The 18,101-nt window shown below is 45.2% G+C and overlaps 1 protein-coding gene across 12 annotated transcripts in view; it reads right to left on the reverse strand.

The window, feature by feature from the left end:
* TNS1 (tensin 1) overlaps positions 1 to 18,101 on the reverse strand; it is a 388,444-nt gene that overhangs the window by 273,323 nt on the left and 97,020 nt on the right. For all 12 annotated transcript variants that reach the window (XM_077320625.1, XM_077320620.1, XM_077320624.1 and 9 more), the window contains exon 2: positions 2,170 to 2,284. In XM_077320625.1, coding sequence (XP_077176740.1) covers positions 2,170 to 2,284 — 115 coding nt within the window. The remainder of the gene's footprint in view (positions 1 to 2,169; positions 2,285 to 18,101) is intronic.

Below are 18,101 nucleotides of genomic sequence, written 5' to 3' on the forward strand. Positions count from 1 at the left end.
CCTTCCAAAGAGCATTTCCTGAGTTTCTCATTCACTTCTCAACCTGACTCTTGGTTTCTGGGCTGAAGTGGACTGTCCAATAGGCTTACTTTGCTGGCCTAATTAAATGTTTTGTTTGAATTTGGATGTTATGTACAAAAAAATGGCCATAAATTAAAAGGAAAGAAATTCAGATAAAACAATATGTTTTAAAACAACAATAAGACAAAGGGCAGAAATAACAGGTCACTGAGGGAATGCCAAAAGAAAGGTCTTCATCCCCCAGTAGGATACAGTGATGGAAGGAGATGGATTAATATACATGGTGGAAGAGTTCGATTTTGGGGCCACAACTGAAAAGGCCCTCTCTTGGGTTGCCAGCCTCCCAGGGGGCCCAAAGAAGTGGAAACCCTGGAATAAATTTGGTGGGAATCACAGCTAAAGAATGAATGGATCGGAGGAGAAAATTATTTTGCTGCATTGTCTATGTGTACTCATATGAATCAATGTGTACACATAACTGGGATCTATACATAGTTTAGCATGTAAGCTACACATAATATCACATACAGATCTGTGCCATTCCCCCATTCCATTATATAAGACAAAAGGATAAGGCAGTGGACAAGTACAGTTGAGCAAGAGCTTCCTTCTTAAGTTGGCGGGGAAACTCCAGGGATGATTTGTTTCGACTTAAGGTGCATCCCATTCTCTTGCTTGCAATATCTTGCAGGTGTCACCAGGATGTCTCAGTTCCCAGTTGACATCATGCCACAATTTTCTGTCTTTCAGAATACAATGGCACGTTCTCTCTCTCTCTCTCACTCTCTCATTGTGCCTCATATTTCATTGACTCACACACACAAAATGTCTAATTAACATGGCACTGCAGTTCTTTGCATGGTTTCCTTCCCATGAAGAAACATCACCAAAGCAGGATGACAAAATCATGCAGTTTTAATCCTGCCACTAGATTTTCTGGCCTTTAAAAAAGGGAAAGATTCACTTCCAGTCATCTCCAAGTCTGTTCAGGTCAATTTGTCACAGGTGAACTATGTGTCCCATTCACACCAAGTTCAGCACTTCTTGGCAAAGATCAGGAAAACTGAAGGCAGATCTAGAATAAGGTGACCAGATTTTAACATTGGTAAAGTGGGACACCATTGTCCGGGGGGGGGGGGGGTCTTGATTAAAAATTTGGTCTATATGGAGCAATAAACATTTTCATAGAACGAATAGAATGAAAAAATAGTATTGTAATATATATATATATATATATTTACTTGCAACATAAGTACAATTTGCCAAGTACCCCCAGATGTCCCTCCAAACGTGGGACAATCTGGTCACCTTAATCTAGGAGGGTCACCAGGATATTACTTCCCTGGGCACTTCCCCACTCCAAGATTAAAGACTAGGCAGAGCCTCAAGCTCACCCAGCCAGGGCTGCTGAAAAGAGATAAGAAGTGCTCAGCGTGACATCTTGTGGCCAGCTAATAAACTGCAACTAAATGAAACCGTGTTGGAAACAGCATGAACTGCAACGAAGCAAGACAAAAGGTTTTACAGCAAAGGCATGCTATTTCATCTTCCTTCCCCAGCAGTGTATAATGGGCTACAAGTGATTATTTGCCCTATTTGTAAACTTTCTACAATGTGTGATTTGTATCCTCTCTGCAACGTTCACCCTACTCCCTCATGTTTCTGGCCCCGTGCAGATATGAAAGAAAACCTCTCTAATGAATGAACAGATGCTACAGATAGGCAGAACATAAGTGTATGTGTATGTTGCAGTAAATGCACCAGTTACCTTGAAGAAGCATGAAATGGGGTGACCACTATTCTTCATTTCACACAAGAAAACACAAGATCAACTAAGATTACTGTTCTAAAAATTCTCGGGGCGATCTGAGGAAAACCTTAATTTTGACAACAATCTGAGGGTATCTCCCCTCAGTGATAAGCATGACATCTGCACATGCAGAGATTGCTTCAGCCTGATCATGTTGCTTCCCCCACTTGGCTGAGGAGAGCCAAGCTTACTTATTATGAAGCAAGTTCTGCCCCATGTACTTCCACAGTTAGTTCCCTACCCAAATAAGTCTCCTCTCCTTGCCCAGAAAACAAGTAATGTTTGGCTTCCTAACTTTATTTGCCCATGTCATCTCCTCTAGGCCTAGCTTCACTCACCTCGGCAAGTACTACCCTCCCGGGTAATGGCCTGTCGACATATCCCACATGGTTTCACTTTCTTGAAGCTCTTCACCTTGAAAATGTGGGAAGTAGAAGCTTCAAGGTCCTCTGGCTGCAAAACAAATAGAAAGATAGAATCATTGAATCATACAGTTGGAAGGGACCTCCAGGGTCATCTAGTCCAACCCCCTGGACAATGCAGGAATTCACAACTACCCACACTGACCCCAATTTCCTGCCCCCCCCCCACCAAAAATCTCCAAAATTCAGCCTGGCCAGGAGGAAATTCGCCTACCATCCCACAACAGCAATTGGCAATTCCCTGGGTATGCAAGGAAGGGCCACAAGAGATAAACACCGGGATATCCCTTCCCGACCACCCACTCACAATCTGCCTAAATTTATAAAATCAGCATTTCTGTCAGATGACTGCCTAGCCTCTGCTTAAAAACTTCTAAAGAAGAAGAATCCACCACCTCCCGAGGAATCCTGTTCCACTGAGAAACCACTCTAAGCCTGTACCACTGAGGGACCACTCTGTCAGAAACGTCTTCCAGATGTTTAGCTAAAAATTCTTTGTAATTATCCTATATCCTCATGTATAAGCCAAGTTTTTCAGCACCTTTTTTCACACTGAAAAAGCTCTCCTCGGCTTATACACGGGTATATACAGTAATCGAAATAAAAGCCTGCTCCTTGGATGCAATTCATCTGGCCCAGAGGATCTGGGACTGCGCCTGCACAGGCCAGCCACGGAGAACTCTTCTATAGTAAAGCTTTGCTACAGGGCGCCTGCCCATCCAGGGCGCCTGCACATGCATGGAATTTCCCACCTGTCGAACACACAACCTAGGGGCAGAGCACCTACCCTCCTGTTTCCCAACACTGCTACAAGCCCTGAAATTGCAATAAACAGTCACCAAAATCCCAAGAGGGCTCAAGCAGGGTAGGTGGGAGGAAATGCACACAAGATGTAGAGGAACAACAATTACAGGTAAGCAACTCTTGTTTTCATCTCTTGTCTTGATGTGCAGCCCCACACATGCACTGCCAAAAGCAGAAAAGCTGAGATGTTGATGTAAATCAATATTCATGCATGGCCATCAGTTGATTCAGAAATTCAGTTCATGAAGAGGCATTCAGAATTATATGCCATGTGTACACTCCCCCCCCCCAAAAAAAAGGCTTTAAGTGTCATGTAGGAGTTTGGTTACAGAAAAGTAGCTATTTCATACTTAAAACAAAGGTGTATTCCTTCCCTTGCCCATTGGGTGGCAATATTTGATGATAATCTACCAGCAAACCACACTGCATAGATGTAGCTGACACTCCTCAGGTATGGCCAAAGTGCTAAGAACTTTGTTACATTTTTTAAAACAGTAAACCTGTGGGTCATTCTCCCTTTTGCAAGCTACAGAGCTACAGAGTTCTTATTGTGGTTTGGTACTAACTTATTTGGATTATACAAGTGAAGTCTTCACTTAAGAGAAGGGAAGAGAGAGGCTTTCAAAGCAAATATAACCAAGTTTAACCCTCTTAATATTTTTCAGTATTAGTCACCTCTTATTTATATATTTATTTATTTTATATTTTAACTTATATACCGCCGCTCTAGAAGATTCACAGCGGTTTACAATAAAATAAAACAACCCAACTCATAAAATCCCCAATACATTTTGTTGTTATTGTTAGGTGCGAAGTCGTGTCCAACCCATAGCGACCCCATGGATAATGATCCTCCAGGCCTTCCTGTCCTCTACCATTCCCCAGAGTCCATTTAATTTTGCACCTACTGCTTCAGTAACTCCATCCAGCCACCTCATTCTCTGTTGTCCCCTTATTATTTTGCCCTCGATCGCTCCCAGCATTAGGCTCTTCTCCAGGGAGTCCTTCCTTCTCATGAAGTGGCCAAAGTATTTGAGTTTCATCTTCAGGATCTGGCCTTCTAAGGAGCAGGCAGGACTGATCTCCTCTAGGACTGTCCGGTTTGTTCGCCTTGCAGTCCAAGGGACTCGCAAGAGTCTTCTCCAGCACCAGAGTTCAAAAGCCTCAATTCTTTGACGCTCGGCCTTCCTTATGGTCCAACTTTCACAGCCATACATTGCAACTGGGAAGACCATAGTCTTGACTAGATGCACTTTTGTTGGCAGGGTGATGTCTCTGCTTTTTAGGATGCTGTCTAGATTTACCATAGCTTTCCTCCCCAGGAGGAAATTTCTTTGCTGCGGTCCCCATCTGCAGTGATCTTGGAGCCCAGAAAAATAAAATCTGTCACAATCTGCATTTCTTCCCCATCTATTTGCCAGGAATTGAGAGGGCCGGATGCCATGATCTTTGTTTTCTAGATGTTGAGAGCTCAGACAACTGAGAGCACGTGGAGAGAGCTACTTGGGAGAGTTGCTGCTGACCAGGTGAGGCTATTGTTCTGCCTGGGTGAGGTGATTGCTGGGTAATTGTTGGGAGGCTTAAAAATGGCTACTCCTCACCAGAGGCGCGAGCCTGGGGTTCTTGGCTGAGCAATTAGAATCAATAGATTATATCAGTAGATTATATTTCCCTAGTACTTCCACTGCCTAGATATTACAATGGACCTTCAGGACACTCATCCCATCATCTGCAGTGAGTGTGACATGATTGCCTTCCTCCCAGAAGACAAGATGGACTACAGCTGCCCCAAGTGTAAGCTGGTAAGACTTTTGGAGGAAAAGATTAGGGCACTAGAAAACAGAATTATTACTCTGACCCAAAGTAAGAAAGGGGAGGAGTTCGTAGTCCAGAGCTCTGCAACATGGAATAAAGAGAATAAAGAGAATACAACCAGTCCTGAAGAGGACAAGGAGATTGACCACAATAGGGAGCCTCTGCAGGCAGTTCGGAAAAAGACTGAACGGCGAAGGGCGAGACAGTTCTCGGGGCCTTTGGAGCTCCAGAATAGATTTCAGGCCCTTGCAGAGGAGGTGCAAGGGTCAACAAGGGAAGAGGTCCCAAAACAAACTCTAAGACAAAGGAAAGAGGCCACGGGGACAGAAGGAAATGGAGTTGAGAAGAAAAAAAAAAGGAGAGTACTGGTAATTGGAGACTCCCTGCTAAGAGGAATGGATCGCCATGTGGCTGGGCCCGACCCCCTAACCCGAGAGGTGTGTTGCTTGCCAGGGGCGAAAATTAAAGATGTTTCAGAAAGGCTGCCCAAACTCCTCAAATCTACGGATCGCTACCCATTTGTGATGGTCCATGTGGGAACGAATGACATGTCCCTGAATACCATCGCTCCTATTAAAAAAGACTATCAAGATCTGGGGAGGAAGCTCAAGCAAATGGGGGCACAAGTGGTATTCTCTTCAATCTTGCCTGTCAAGGGAAGAGGAATGCATCGGGAGAGGAAGATAATGGAGGTGAATCACTGGCTGCGTAGTTGGTGCCGGCAGGAGAGATTTGGTTTCTGGGACCATGGGATAGGCTTTCTTGAGGAAGGCCTACTAGCACCTGATGGACTGCACTTATCGAAACTGGGGAAGAATGTGTTTGGCAGGAACCTGGGGAGATTCATCAGGAGAGCTTTAAACTAAAACCACTAGGGGAAGGAGACGATCAACATAGGGAGTGTATGGAAGGAAAACTATCGGAGGCAGCCCAACCGGCAAGGCCAGCTCATAGGGAACCAAAAGTAAAAGGATTCAGATGTCTTTATACTAACGCCCGAAGCATGGGCAATAAAAAGGAAGAGCTGGAACTTCTCATGCTGATGGAAAGGTATGATCTAGTAGGCATCACAGAAACTTGGTGGAATGATTCTCATGACTGGAATGTAATGGTGGATGGATATGAACTGTTCAGAAAAAACAGAATAGATCGAAGAGGTGGAGGAGTGGCACTGTATGTGAAGAAAGGGCTTACCTGTCAGGAAATTCTAGTGAAGGAGAGCATATCTACAGTGGAAAGCATCTGGGTGAAAATAAGCGAGGGGAAAACAAACAGTGTGGTGGTTGGTGTCTGCTACCGACCGCCTGACCAACGAGAGGATGTGGATGCTGCACTTTGTGAGCAGCTTGAGAAAATATCCAAACGGCAGGACCTTGTCATCATGGGTGACTTCAATTTCCCAGATGTGTGCTGGGAAACAAACTCTGCGAAGCGTCCTCAGTCATGCAAGTTTCTGACCTGCCTGGCTGACAATTTCATTTATCAAATGGTAGATGAACCCACAAGAGGTTCAGCCATACTGGACTTAATACTGACCAACAGGCAAGAGTTGGTGGATGAGATGAAGGAGGTGGGGACCCTAGGGGGAAGTGACCATGTCCTCATAGAATTCTTTTTGAGACGGGGAACCAAGGAAGCTTGTAGCCAGACGCGGATGTTGGATTTTCGTAGGGCAAACTTTAATAAACTCAGAGACATGATGAGTGTCATACCATGGACGAGAATGCTGGAAGGGAAGGGAGCATGTGAAGGGTGGGCGCTACTCAAACAAGAGCTATTGCATGCTCAATCAATGACTATTCCAGAAATACAAAAACACTGCAGGAGCTCTAAGAAGCCTATTTGGATGAACAGAGAACTTCAAGAGGAACTAAGAAAGAAAAGGAAAATGTTCAGGAAATGGAGGGAAGGACAGAGCTCTAAAGAAGAGTACCTACAGGTTACTAGGCACTGTAGATCAATCATCAGAAAGGCCAAAGCTGAGAGTGAGCTAAGATTGGCCAGGGAAGCCCATTGTAACAAGAAAAGATTTTTCAGTTACGTGAGGAGCAAACGTAAAGTAAAGGAGGCAATAGGCCCGCTGTTGGGTGCGGATGGACAAACTCTAACGGAAGATGCAGAGAAAGCAGAAAGGCTTAGTGCCTATTTTACATCTGTTTTTTCCCACAGGTCAAAGTGTTTAGGCACATCTAGAGATGGCTGTAGCCAAAGGATAGTGTCTGGGTGGCAGGTTAACATGGATAGAGAGGTGGTCGAGAGGCATTTAGCTGCACTGGATGAGTTCAAATCCCCTGGTCCAGATGAAATGCACCCGAGAGTACTCAAAGAACTTTCCAGAGAACTTGCACAGCCCTTGTCCATCATCTTCGGAACGTCTTTAAGGACAGGAGATGTCCCGGAGGACTGGAAAAGAGCAAACGTTATTCCGATCTTCAAAAAAGGGAGGAAGGATGACCCGGGAAACTACAGACCAGTGAGTCTGACCTCTGTTGTGGGGAAGATAATGGAGCAGATATTAAAGGGAGCGATCTGCAAACATCTGGAGGACAATTTGGTAATCCAAGGAAGTCAGCATGGATTTGTCTCCAACAGGTCCTGCCAGACCAACCTAGTTTCCTTTTTTGACCAAGTAACAGGTTTGCTGGATCGGGGAAATTTGGTTGATGTCATTTACTTGGATTTTAGTAAAGCTTTTGACAAGGTTCCCCATGATGTTCTGATGGATAAGTTGAAGGACTGCAAACTGGATTTTCAGATCGTTAGGTGGATAGGGAATTGGTTAGAGAACCGCACTCAAAGAGTTGTTGTCAATGGTGTTTCATCAGACTGGAGAGAGGTGAGTAGCGGGGTACCTCAGGGTTCGGTGCTCGGCCCGGTACTTTTTAACATATTTATTAATGATCTAGATGAGGGGGTGGAGGGACTACTCATCAAGTTTGCCGATGACACCAAATTGGGAGGACTGGCAAATTCTCCGGAAGATAGAGACAGAGTTCAACGAGATCTGAACACAATGGAAAAATGGGCAAATGAGAACAAGATGCAATTTAATAAAGATAAGTGTAAAGTTCTGCATCTGGGTCAGAAAAATGAAAAGCATGCCTATTGGATGGGGGATACGCTTCTAGGTAGCACTGTGTGTGAACGAGACCTTGGGGTACTTGTGGATTGTAAACTAAACATGAGCAGGCAGTGTGATGCAGCGGTAAAAAAGGCAAATGCCATTTTGGGCTGTATCAACAGAGGCATCACATCAAAATCACAAGATGTCATAGTCCCATTGTATACGGCACTGGTCAGACCACACCTGGAGTACTGTGTGCAGTTCTGGAGGCCTCACTTCAAGAAGGACGTAGATAAAATGGAAAGGGTACAGAGGAGAGCGACGAAGATGATCTGGGGCCAAGGGACCAAGCCCTATGAAGATAGGTTGAGGGACTTGGGAATGTTCAGCCTGGAGAAAAGGAGGTTGAGAGGGGACATGATAGCCCTCTTTAAGTATTTGAAAGGTTGTCACTTGGAGGAGGGCAGGATGCTGTTTCTGCTGGCTGCAGAGGAAAGGACACGGAGTAATGGGTTTAAACTTCAAGTACAACGATATAGGCTAGATATCAGGAAAAAGTTTTTCTCAGTCAGAGTAGTTCAGCAGTGGAATAGGCTGCCTAAGGAGGTGGTGAGCGCCCCCTCACTGGAAATCTTCAAGCAAAGGTTGGATACACACTTTTCTTGGATGCTTTAGGATGCTTAGGGCTAATCCTGCGTTGAGCAGGGGGTTGGACTAGATGGCCTGTGTGGCCCCTTCCAACTCTATGATTCTATGATTCTATGATTCTATGATTCTATGTTGAGTTTCAAGCCAACTTTTGCACTCTCCTCCTTCACCCGCATCAACATGCTTTTTAGTTCCTCTTCACTTTCTGCCATTAGAGTGGTATCATCTGCATATCTGAGGTTGTTGATATTTCTCCCTGCAATCTTGATCCCAATTTGTGACTCCTCTAATCCCACCTTTCTCATGACCCAATACATTGTTGTTATGTGCGAAGTCGTGTCCGACCCATAGCGACCCCATGGACAATGATCCTCCAGGCCTTCCTGTCCTCTACCATTCCCCGGAGTCCATTTAAGTTTGCACCTACTGCTTCAGTGACTCCATCCAGCCACCTCATTCTCTGTCGTCCCCTTCTTCTTTTGCACTCGATCGCTCCCAGCATTAGGCTCTTCTCCAGGGAGTCCTTCCTTCTCATGAGGTGGCCAAAGTATTTGAGTTTCATGTTCAGGATCTGGCCTTCTAAGGAGCAGTCAGGGCTGATCTCTAGGACTGACCGGTTTGTTCGACCCAATACATTAAAAGATGGCAATTCATTGGAGTTAACTCCCCATCTCCCCTCCCCTGTCCAGCTGCAGTCAGTTCTTTCAAATGCTCTCTCCAAATGCTACCCCTCATGATTTGCCCTCTTTCCCATCCCACACCAAATAGGACAACTAGGCATCAAGGAACTTCTCACACATCAAAGAATCATAACCAGACATGGTGATTCCTTCCATCCCCAAAATACAGATTGAGTGTTTGCCTTCTCTCAGCCTCCAAGATTATCCCAAGTAGAGGAACCATCATGCCGTGGTATCCCACTGGGATTGGATGCAAAGAAAATCAATCCCCAGTTATATCTGCCACCCATCCTCAAGGGAATTGGGAACACCTGAGGTAGTAGAATAAGGATGCCAGCTGTCTCCTCCCAATGTCCTTTCCTATTTTCCTCTTGATAAAGCAAGTTTGGCAACAAAATATTTTTGTTTCTACTGTGTATCATGACAGATCTAAAGATACTTTGCCTTTGACCATGCTTACTTGGACACCACCTAGGTTCCCAGAGACGAGGGAAAAGGTACTAAAATGCTACCTTAGAAATCCCTATCCTTACTATTTATTACAAATTGTTCTTTGCAAATGACTTAGAAGTAGGTCATCTGCTTTGACTCAGACAGCCAATTCGTTCTCCATACAGCCCTGGGTCAATTTTTTGTAGACTCCCCAAAAATAACATATCACATTGTCCCATAAACCATGGCATGGATTCCAGACTTCTTAACGTAGAGTTCTCTCCCAAGGAGTAATCTGGATGAGAATTGTCACACCATTCTGATGTCCTTTTCTTAGAAGCAAGGAATAAATCACCTCAAAAATGTGATCAAAAGAGAAGGGGGTTAAACTGGGTTCTTCATTCTTAAAGGTATCCGCTGTGCAAGCACCAGGTCATGTCTGACCCTTGGAGTGACGCCCTCCAGCGATTTCATGGCAGACTCAATACGGGGTGGTTTGCCAGTGCCTTCCCCAGTCATTACCGTTTACCTCCCAGCAAGCTGGATACTCATTTTACTGACTTCGGAAGGATGGAAGGCTGAGTCAACCTTGAGCTGGCTGTTGGGATTGAACTCCCAGCCTCATGGGCAGAGCTTTCAGACTGCATGTCTGCTGCCTTACCACTCTGCGCCACAAGAGGCCTTCATTCTTAAATTATGCTAAAAGATAAAGTAATGCTATATACTCGCTTCCTCCATGTCCATTCATGCTTGAATAATAGGGGGGTGGGGCAGGTCCTATGCCATTTTTCACCTCAGGCCCAGCCTCAAACCAAATCTCCCTTCTAAAAAAGTTATTTGGACATGGCTCTTGATCAAACTAAGATGACCTCTCCCCTCTGCTTCCTCTAACAGTTTCCACTCTCTCCTACTTCAAGAGAAGCTTGGGAGAAAAGGAACTGTTTATTTAATTTAGACATGAAGAATGAAGTATTGTCAAGCTGATAAATTCTATGTCTGAATTCCTGAGAAAAACCACTTTTTCCCTCTATAAAAAGGCTAGAACACAGAGACAGACAGACAGACAGACAGACTCCTTGATTGCATCCACATGGCAAAAGTCCAGTGTTTTGCAGTTATTAGTGTTATACAGTGATAACGCTAATGCAATTAGGGTTTTTTTTTAATGTCAACATGTTGCTTTAGTGTTACAGCAGGGTAGATGGCAGCCTTGAGGAATGACAGATAGAAAATGGCACCAATACAGGCAGGACCTTGGGAAATGTGCATCTTCCTGACTACAGAGATCAGTTTCCCCAGGTGATTTGGAGAGTGGATTCTGTCATTATACACAGCCCTCCCCAGGCTCCACCTTCAAATATCCAGGAATTTCCCAACCTTTGAAAGTTGCCACAGAGGAGGACAGGGAGGTGCTCTGTTGGCAGCAGAAGATAGGACCTGCAGTACTGGGTTTAAACTACATGTAGAATAATACCCGCTAGATCAGGGGTAGTCAAACTGCAGCCCTCCAGATGTCCATAGACTACAATTCCCATGGGGGGGGATATTCACAGTATAGTTCAGCAGTAGAATCGGCTGCCTAAGAAGGTGGTGATCTCCCTCTCCCTGGCAGTCTTCATACAGCAGCTAGACAGATACTTATCAAGGAGGCTTTAGACCAGGCTTTCTCAACCAGGATTTCATGAAACCCTGGAGTTTCTTAACAACCCTGGAAGGGTTTCCTGAATGGGTGGGAGTTAATTCATTTTTTAAAATTTGTTAAACATTTATTGGGTGATATGACTATATGTGGTCATGTAGACCTGCCCCCCCTCCCAAAATGGCCAGTGATGGGCCTGGAGGGGGTGGGAAGGGGAGGGGTCCCAGGTGGCCATGTACACAGCTATGCTTCCCAACCATATTCTGCATGATCATGCCACTTCTGGGTTTCTTGAAGCCTGAAGAATGTTTCAGGGGTTTATCAATGGTAAAAAAAGTTGAGAAAGGCTGCCTTAGGCTGATCCTTCATTGAGCAGGGGGTTGGACTAGATGACCTGTGTGGCTCCGTCCAACTCTATGACTCTATTATTCTAACCTGGAGTTGACCATCTTACCAGTTTGGTGTAGTGGTTAGGAGTGTGGACTTCTAATCGGGCATGCCGGGTTCGGTTCTGCACTTCCCCACATGCAGCCAGCTGGGTGACCTTGGGCTTGCCACGGCACTGATAAAACTGTTCTGACCAAGCAGTGATATCAGGGCTCTCTCAGCCTCACCCACCCCACAGGGTGTCTGTTGTAGGGAGAGGAATGGGAAGGCGACTGTAAGCCGCTTTGAGCCTCCTTCGGGTAGAGAAAAGCGGCATATAAGAACCAACTCTTCTTCCTCTTCTTATTTTCTATCCCACTAGCACTAAGGCTAAGCTCTTCCCAAAAAGATGATGGCAAGCAGCATTGGGACAGAGCAGACTGAGGACAGGGAAAAGATGACCGTAGTACGATTTGAGCATGAGGTGGTGTGAATGGTCCCCCCAAAGGAGAATAAATTCCATGTGCCAGAAACCATCCTCCTATTCTCTCTTTCACACTCATTTCCAACAGACAATGCTGATTCTCTATATTATTATCACTACTTCTGCAGATACATTTCTTAAGTATATCAGTGACTCATCCACTCATCACTGCAGAGAACAGCCACTGTATAGGACTTTGTTTAGGTTTGCCATGTTGCAAGAAGCAGAGTGCTCTAAAACTCACCAAGGAAGCAGCCATACAAAGCAGCCACAGTTTTTCCTCTTGGGTCCTTTCCCTGATCTGCAGCCCTTCTCCATTGCGAGTAGCATTCCCAGGTTCATAACAAAGCAGACCAACAGATTAAAGCAGTGGTCCCCAGCCTTTTTTGGGCCGGGACCGGGGGGGGGGAGGAGAGGGAGGTGTGGGCGCTGGCGGGAGGCACAGGTGCAAACGCAAAGGGGGGGAGGCAGGGTGCAAACGTGCAGTTGTGCAGCTGCTGCTCCTGCACATTTGCACCCACACCTCCCCCCCCTTGCTGTGGCCCAGTACCAAGGGCCTCAAGGCCCAATACTGGGACGCAGCCCGAGGGTTGGGGAAAACAGGATTAAAGGACCCAAAGAGGCCAGGAATGAATTTTATTTTGCAAGGCATTAGGAGGCTTGAGTCTCCACAGGGAGAAAGCAGCTTGTGGTCTACAGGTAGCAAAGGGTGACCAGGCAAAAGGCAGGATGCATGAGATGTCCCATTACTTTTCTAATTCCTCGTAGCAAAATGTACACCTTTTTTTCTTTTTTCTTCCAAACTGTGTATCTTCAATGAGTAACAGCCAGGCAGGTAAAGGACCAAAATAAGGTTGTCAGCTATAGCCTGGGGTTCTCCTGGAATTACAGCTGTTCTCCAGACTACAGATATCAGTTCCCTTTAAGCAAATGGCAGCTTCAGAGTCATCCTTTGCTGATCTCCCTCCCCAGGCATCACATCCTCAAATCTCCAGGAATTCCCAAATCAGTATTGGCAACCGTAATCCAAGGAGCTTTCTTGAACCAGCTGGGGTTACAGGCCTAATAGTCTGCGCATCCTGATGTCCCAGGAATTGGAAGGGTTGGCAGAGCACACAGTGAATGTTTATTGAGATTGGTGGAGTTTGTTGCTCACTTGCAGTATTCCAATGTAATGATGTCACATTATAATGATAAACTAGGGCTGGGACTTAATGGAAGAGCATCTGCTTTGCATGCAGAAGTTCCTAGATTCAATCCCTGGCATCTCAAAGTTGTTCTTGTTGTTCTTTTATGAAAAGACAGGTGATATAAAAGACCTCTTCTAAGAGCTGCTGCCAGTCGGAGCTCATAACTCAGGCAAACCATGACATAAGTGAGTAAGCCACGTTGCCATTTACAGAAGCACCTTTTTGCCCGCTGCAATGTGTAGCTTGGGAGTTTAGCATGACAGATGTCTCACTTTAAGGACATGTCTTATTTTGAAGGGCTGCTATTTTAAACCTGTGAGAAGATAAACATGATGCTGGGGGTTCCCAGAGACAACTGTTCTAGAGATCCCAGTCAAGGAAAAAGAGAGGAAGCAGATGCACCTGCCAAGATCAGCCCCCAAGAGCTGCAGTCTGACATGCAGAAACCACAGGGCCCTTTCCTTCCCTCTTCTCTTGCTATTCCATAGTAATCATGAAGGACAATGAGCAAAGCATGTCCCAGTATCCAGAATCTCTCACAGTGCTTCCCAATCACGTGTCATAAAATACCATAACTCTACAAACAGCATTAAGGAATGTCCCTCATTTCAGAGCTCACACCTCCAGCATGCCTTATTTTTCAAAGTTTGGTGAAGCAAACTGCTGGGAAATGACAGAAAAAGAGGGCAAAGGAAGGCCTGGGCTTTCTTTCCTTTTTTCTTCCAAACATTTGGGATAAGATTATGCTGCTGCATTATCTGTTGGCAGACAGTCAAGCTCACTCAGTCTGGCCCCATACATCAAGGATGAGGAAGACTACAGTTCTACTCTCTCTTTTTTTAATTTTGCAAATCAGGATATTTTACGATGCAAGTCCCTATTTTTATCTCTGACACAGAAACCATCTCCCCCTCCCCCATTAAAAAAAGGCTTGGGGGTCTTTTACATTTGATGGACCCTGTGGAGAGATTGGGGCTTAAGCAATCAGGCTAGTCTTCGCCTCATCAGCCCGCCCCCCCCTTTCATGCCCTGACAACACCCAGCAGTTTGAAAGCCAGGCTGGCAAGAAAGCTCCCAGGCCTTGACCTTCAACCCTTCTCAGTTCATCCTGGCTCCAACAGGGCTGTAGCAGCAGACACATCCCCCTTTCCCAGTCCCCTCCTTCTGTGGAGGCCATCCAAGAGCCAGGTCACATGAGCCTCACGGGGTTACAAGAAGGCAGCCGGCAGTGGGCAAAAAGACTGAGGATATATGAAGGCGGAGGGGAGGTTAATTTTGCACTTCCCCCCTCCAAAAAAGATAAAGTTGTCAGTATAAAAGCTAAATCTCTCATTCCATGGTGACTCAAGGCCTAATTAGATTACCATCTTTGTCAAGCAGCACTCAGGCACTCCATGAGGTCTTGAGAGGAAACGGTGCAGCTGCTTCAGACAAACGTGGTGGGTTTTGTTTTGTTTTTGCTTGCAGAGGAAAACATGCTGGGGAGGGGCGTGCCATGGCCCTTTTTATCTGCATTTCCCTCTTTAAAACTCTAAACTCTAAAAACCTTTTAGTGTTTTAGTGCCTCAGCACTGAAGAGATACCCATAAAAATATTAATTGATATATGCAGTACTAAACAAACGCATATCCATCTATATCTATACACATTCACGCAGAATAATGCCTGGACTGGAAGCAAGCTAGGGAAAGCTCCTAAATGCTGTCAGTAAAACTACGGAATTCAAGTGTAAATAACTTACCTGACAGTGTCCCCCTCCCCTCCTCAATCGTATATTAGGTAACAGATATTACTTATCCTCCCCTGCACACACACAGACACACACACTCATAACATGTTTTTCAGAGAGCCAAGGTTTTAAAGAAAGAAGTGGCATGCCAAAGAAAGTGAGGTAACACAAGAGATTCTCCACTTCCTTCCAGGGCCAGACTCGACACAAAGAGCAAGGAACACATACAACTTTCTCATTTGCACTGGAAAGGACTAGGGGAGAAATGTGCAAATCTGCCTTTTGGCCAGACCAAGGCAAATAGTGGCAGTGGTCCGAAAGAGGAATTTGCATCTCCCTTGTCAATTGTCCAAGAGTTCCCAAGAAAGCCTGTTGGATATATTTTGAGAGCTTTTGGCTTTGAAATAACATATGCACGTGGCCTGAAAACAGCATAAAATTAGCTTCCATTTTTTAAAAATCTACTTATATTGAGTTTTGTTCTTTCAGGCTGTACAGAAGAATGCAACCAGAAGAAACATAATGTTGGTCATGGGGTAGTTTATGCTGCTGTCATCCTTCTAATACTTCATGACCTAAAATCACGCACAAACATATTTTCTTGGCTATCTCAGACTCCAAATATTTGAAAGCAAGCAGCTGTCTCTCACACACACAAAGAGTCAGATAAGAGAGAAAGGTGGACATTCTAAAGCAGATGCTGTCAGCCTGTGAATACAGGGAAGTAAATCAATCTATCCCTTCTTCTTTTCTTGCACAACCTTTATCCTGCTTCTAATTGAAATGGGCCAGGAGGTCTCCAATACTCTGCCAAAATGCAGAACTGTGGCATAATGAGATCTAGGCCCAGCATTTCATCAATGCTGAATTCCTGTAACAGAAAGTTACTCCAATGAGCTGGCTCTGTATACAGTAATGGAAAACAAGAAAGTCCAGTGACAGCAAGTAAAGTTAAAGGGAGAATGTAAAATTTTTAAAGCTGTTGAATTGTATCAGAACTGTTAGAAAATTTAAAGATGAATCATCACTAACTCAGCTATGGAGGGTAAAAACACAATACAAAGAACTTTTAAAGAGAAACAAGAGCACTAATAGTTTCTGGAATAACATGCAGTTATATAATATAACAAACGAATACCACCATCGTACAGCGATGCTGTGGAGCGGATATCTAGAGTGGTGGTGCCCACAAAACCAAGAAACAGAATATAAGATGAGGGTTTTCTTCCTACCCACAATTTCCTACCCACAAGGTCTCTCTGAGACCCATTATGCACAGGGGGAATAACGTACATTCGGGGTGGAATGGTGGCAACTAAAATCACCAATAATGCACGGAGCCAGCTGCAACCGGCCGCAGCTTCGGTGCATGCCACTGAAAAAGCCGCGTCAGCGAAACGCAGAAGAAAGCGCAGCTTCCGAGTGACCCAGGAGCAACCAGAAGTGGCGCCGGGATCGCCACGTGCATAATCGGTTACTCTGGGTTTTGCCGCCGGCACGCCCCCTCCCGTGCATAACCGGTGTGCTTCGCATCTTCCCCCTCCGTGTTTTCCATGTGACCCAAAATCACTGTTTCGGCGGCCGTGCATAATGGGCCTGAGTGACTCCCAAATAGGACAGAAGCCAATCCCCTTTCCTTCCTAAGTCAAGGGAGAAGACAAATGCCTACAGGGCCTCTTTTTTCTTGGCCTGCCAATATTGTTCTGTTTTACTCCAGGTCAGCCACTCCCAGCTGTTCTATCCCAAAACCTAGCCTTCACACTGCCTCAGTCTAAACAACAGGATTGCAACCAGACAGCCTAGAAGCCCAGTCAGACTGGGAACCTAGCAGTTATCCTCTGATTGCCCATAAGCCTGCTATTTTTCCCTTACAAGAAAAGGGTGGAGACCCATGAAATGCTGTTTGCATCATCCAGAGTCACACACACACAAACCGGATTCCCAGGGTTTTCTCCAGAGTCAGAGGCCATACTAAGGGGACACCATGAATGGGTTTAAAGCTAAAGTGACATAGGCAGAATTCGGCCATCAAGAATGGCACTGGATTCAGAATCCTATCTGAAAGGAGATTCCAATGCAAATATCTGAAAACCAAAAGAGCACTAGGGAGAAAATGCATCTTGGCCTGAGTCCTGTGTCATCTCTAGGAGATTCCCAACCTGAACATGGCCACCCATCCCTGACAGAGGCCAGCCAATCCTACATTACATGACAATGCAATCACAACCCAGACAGCCCCATTTTCATCATCTTGTTCCCACAGCATATCATATTTGTCCAGTAATTATAGTACAATCCTAAACTGAATTGCACCCTTTTAAAATTCACTGGCATTGGTGAATTGAGAAGGGTTTACCTATACTAAACTCAAATACTTTGGCCACCTCATGAGAAGGAAGGACTCCCTGGAGAAATGCCTAATGCTGGGAACCATCGAGGGCAAAAGAAGAAGGAGACGACAGAGAATGAGGTGGCTGAAGCAGTTGGTACAAACTTAAATGGACTTCAAGGAATGGCAGAGGACAGGAAGGCCTGGAGGATCATTGTCCATGGGGTCGCGATGGGTCAGATACGACTTTGCACCTAACAACAACAACACCTATACTTGGAATTGCACTGTTAACATGGATTTGACACCAGGGAAGACACACCATCTGGATCCTGGAAGATCACCTGAATATTTTCTGTGTATTCTACCTGTGAAATTATCTTTAATTTCCCTACTGCTGGAAATGTGGCCTTTAAAAATCTGCTTCATTCCCAGACATGCCTTCTTTCTCCCAGTACATTTAGTGCACTTACTGAGTGAGGAAGTACACATGCGGATCACAGTAGCATGAGCCTTGCAGGGCAGTCAAATGTGAGTTGCTTCCTAATCAGGATATCAAGAAGAATGGGGAGGGGAACAGTGTTTATATGCCTGTCCTTCCCATCTAGCTTTGCTTTGGGTCAAAGCAAATCTATTCATAGGAAAAGCAAAGCCTCATTCCCCGCTCC

Source organism: Paroedura picta, chromosome 2 (assembly GCF_049243985.1).
Source record: "Paroedura picta isolate Pp20150507F chromosome 2, Ppicta_v3.0, whole genome shotgun sequence".
NCBI lineage: Eukaryota > Metazoa > Chordata > Lepidosauria > Squamata > Gekkonidae > Paroedura > Paroedura picta.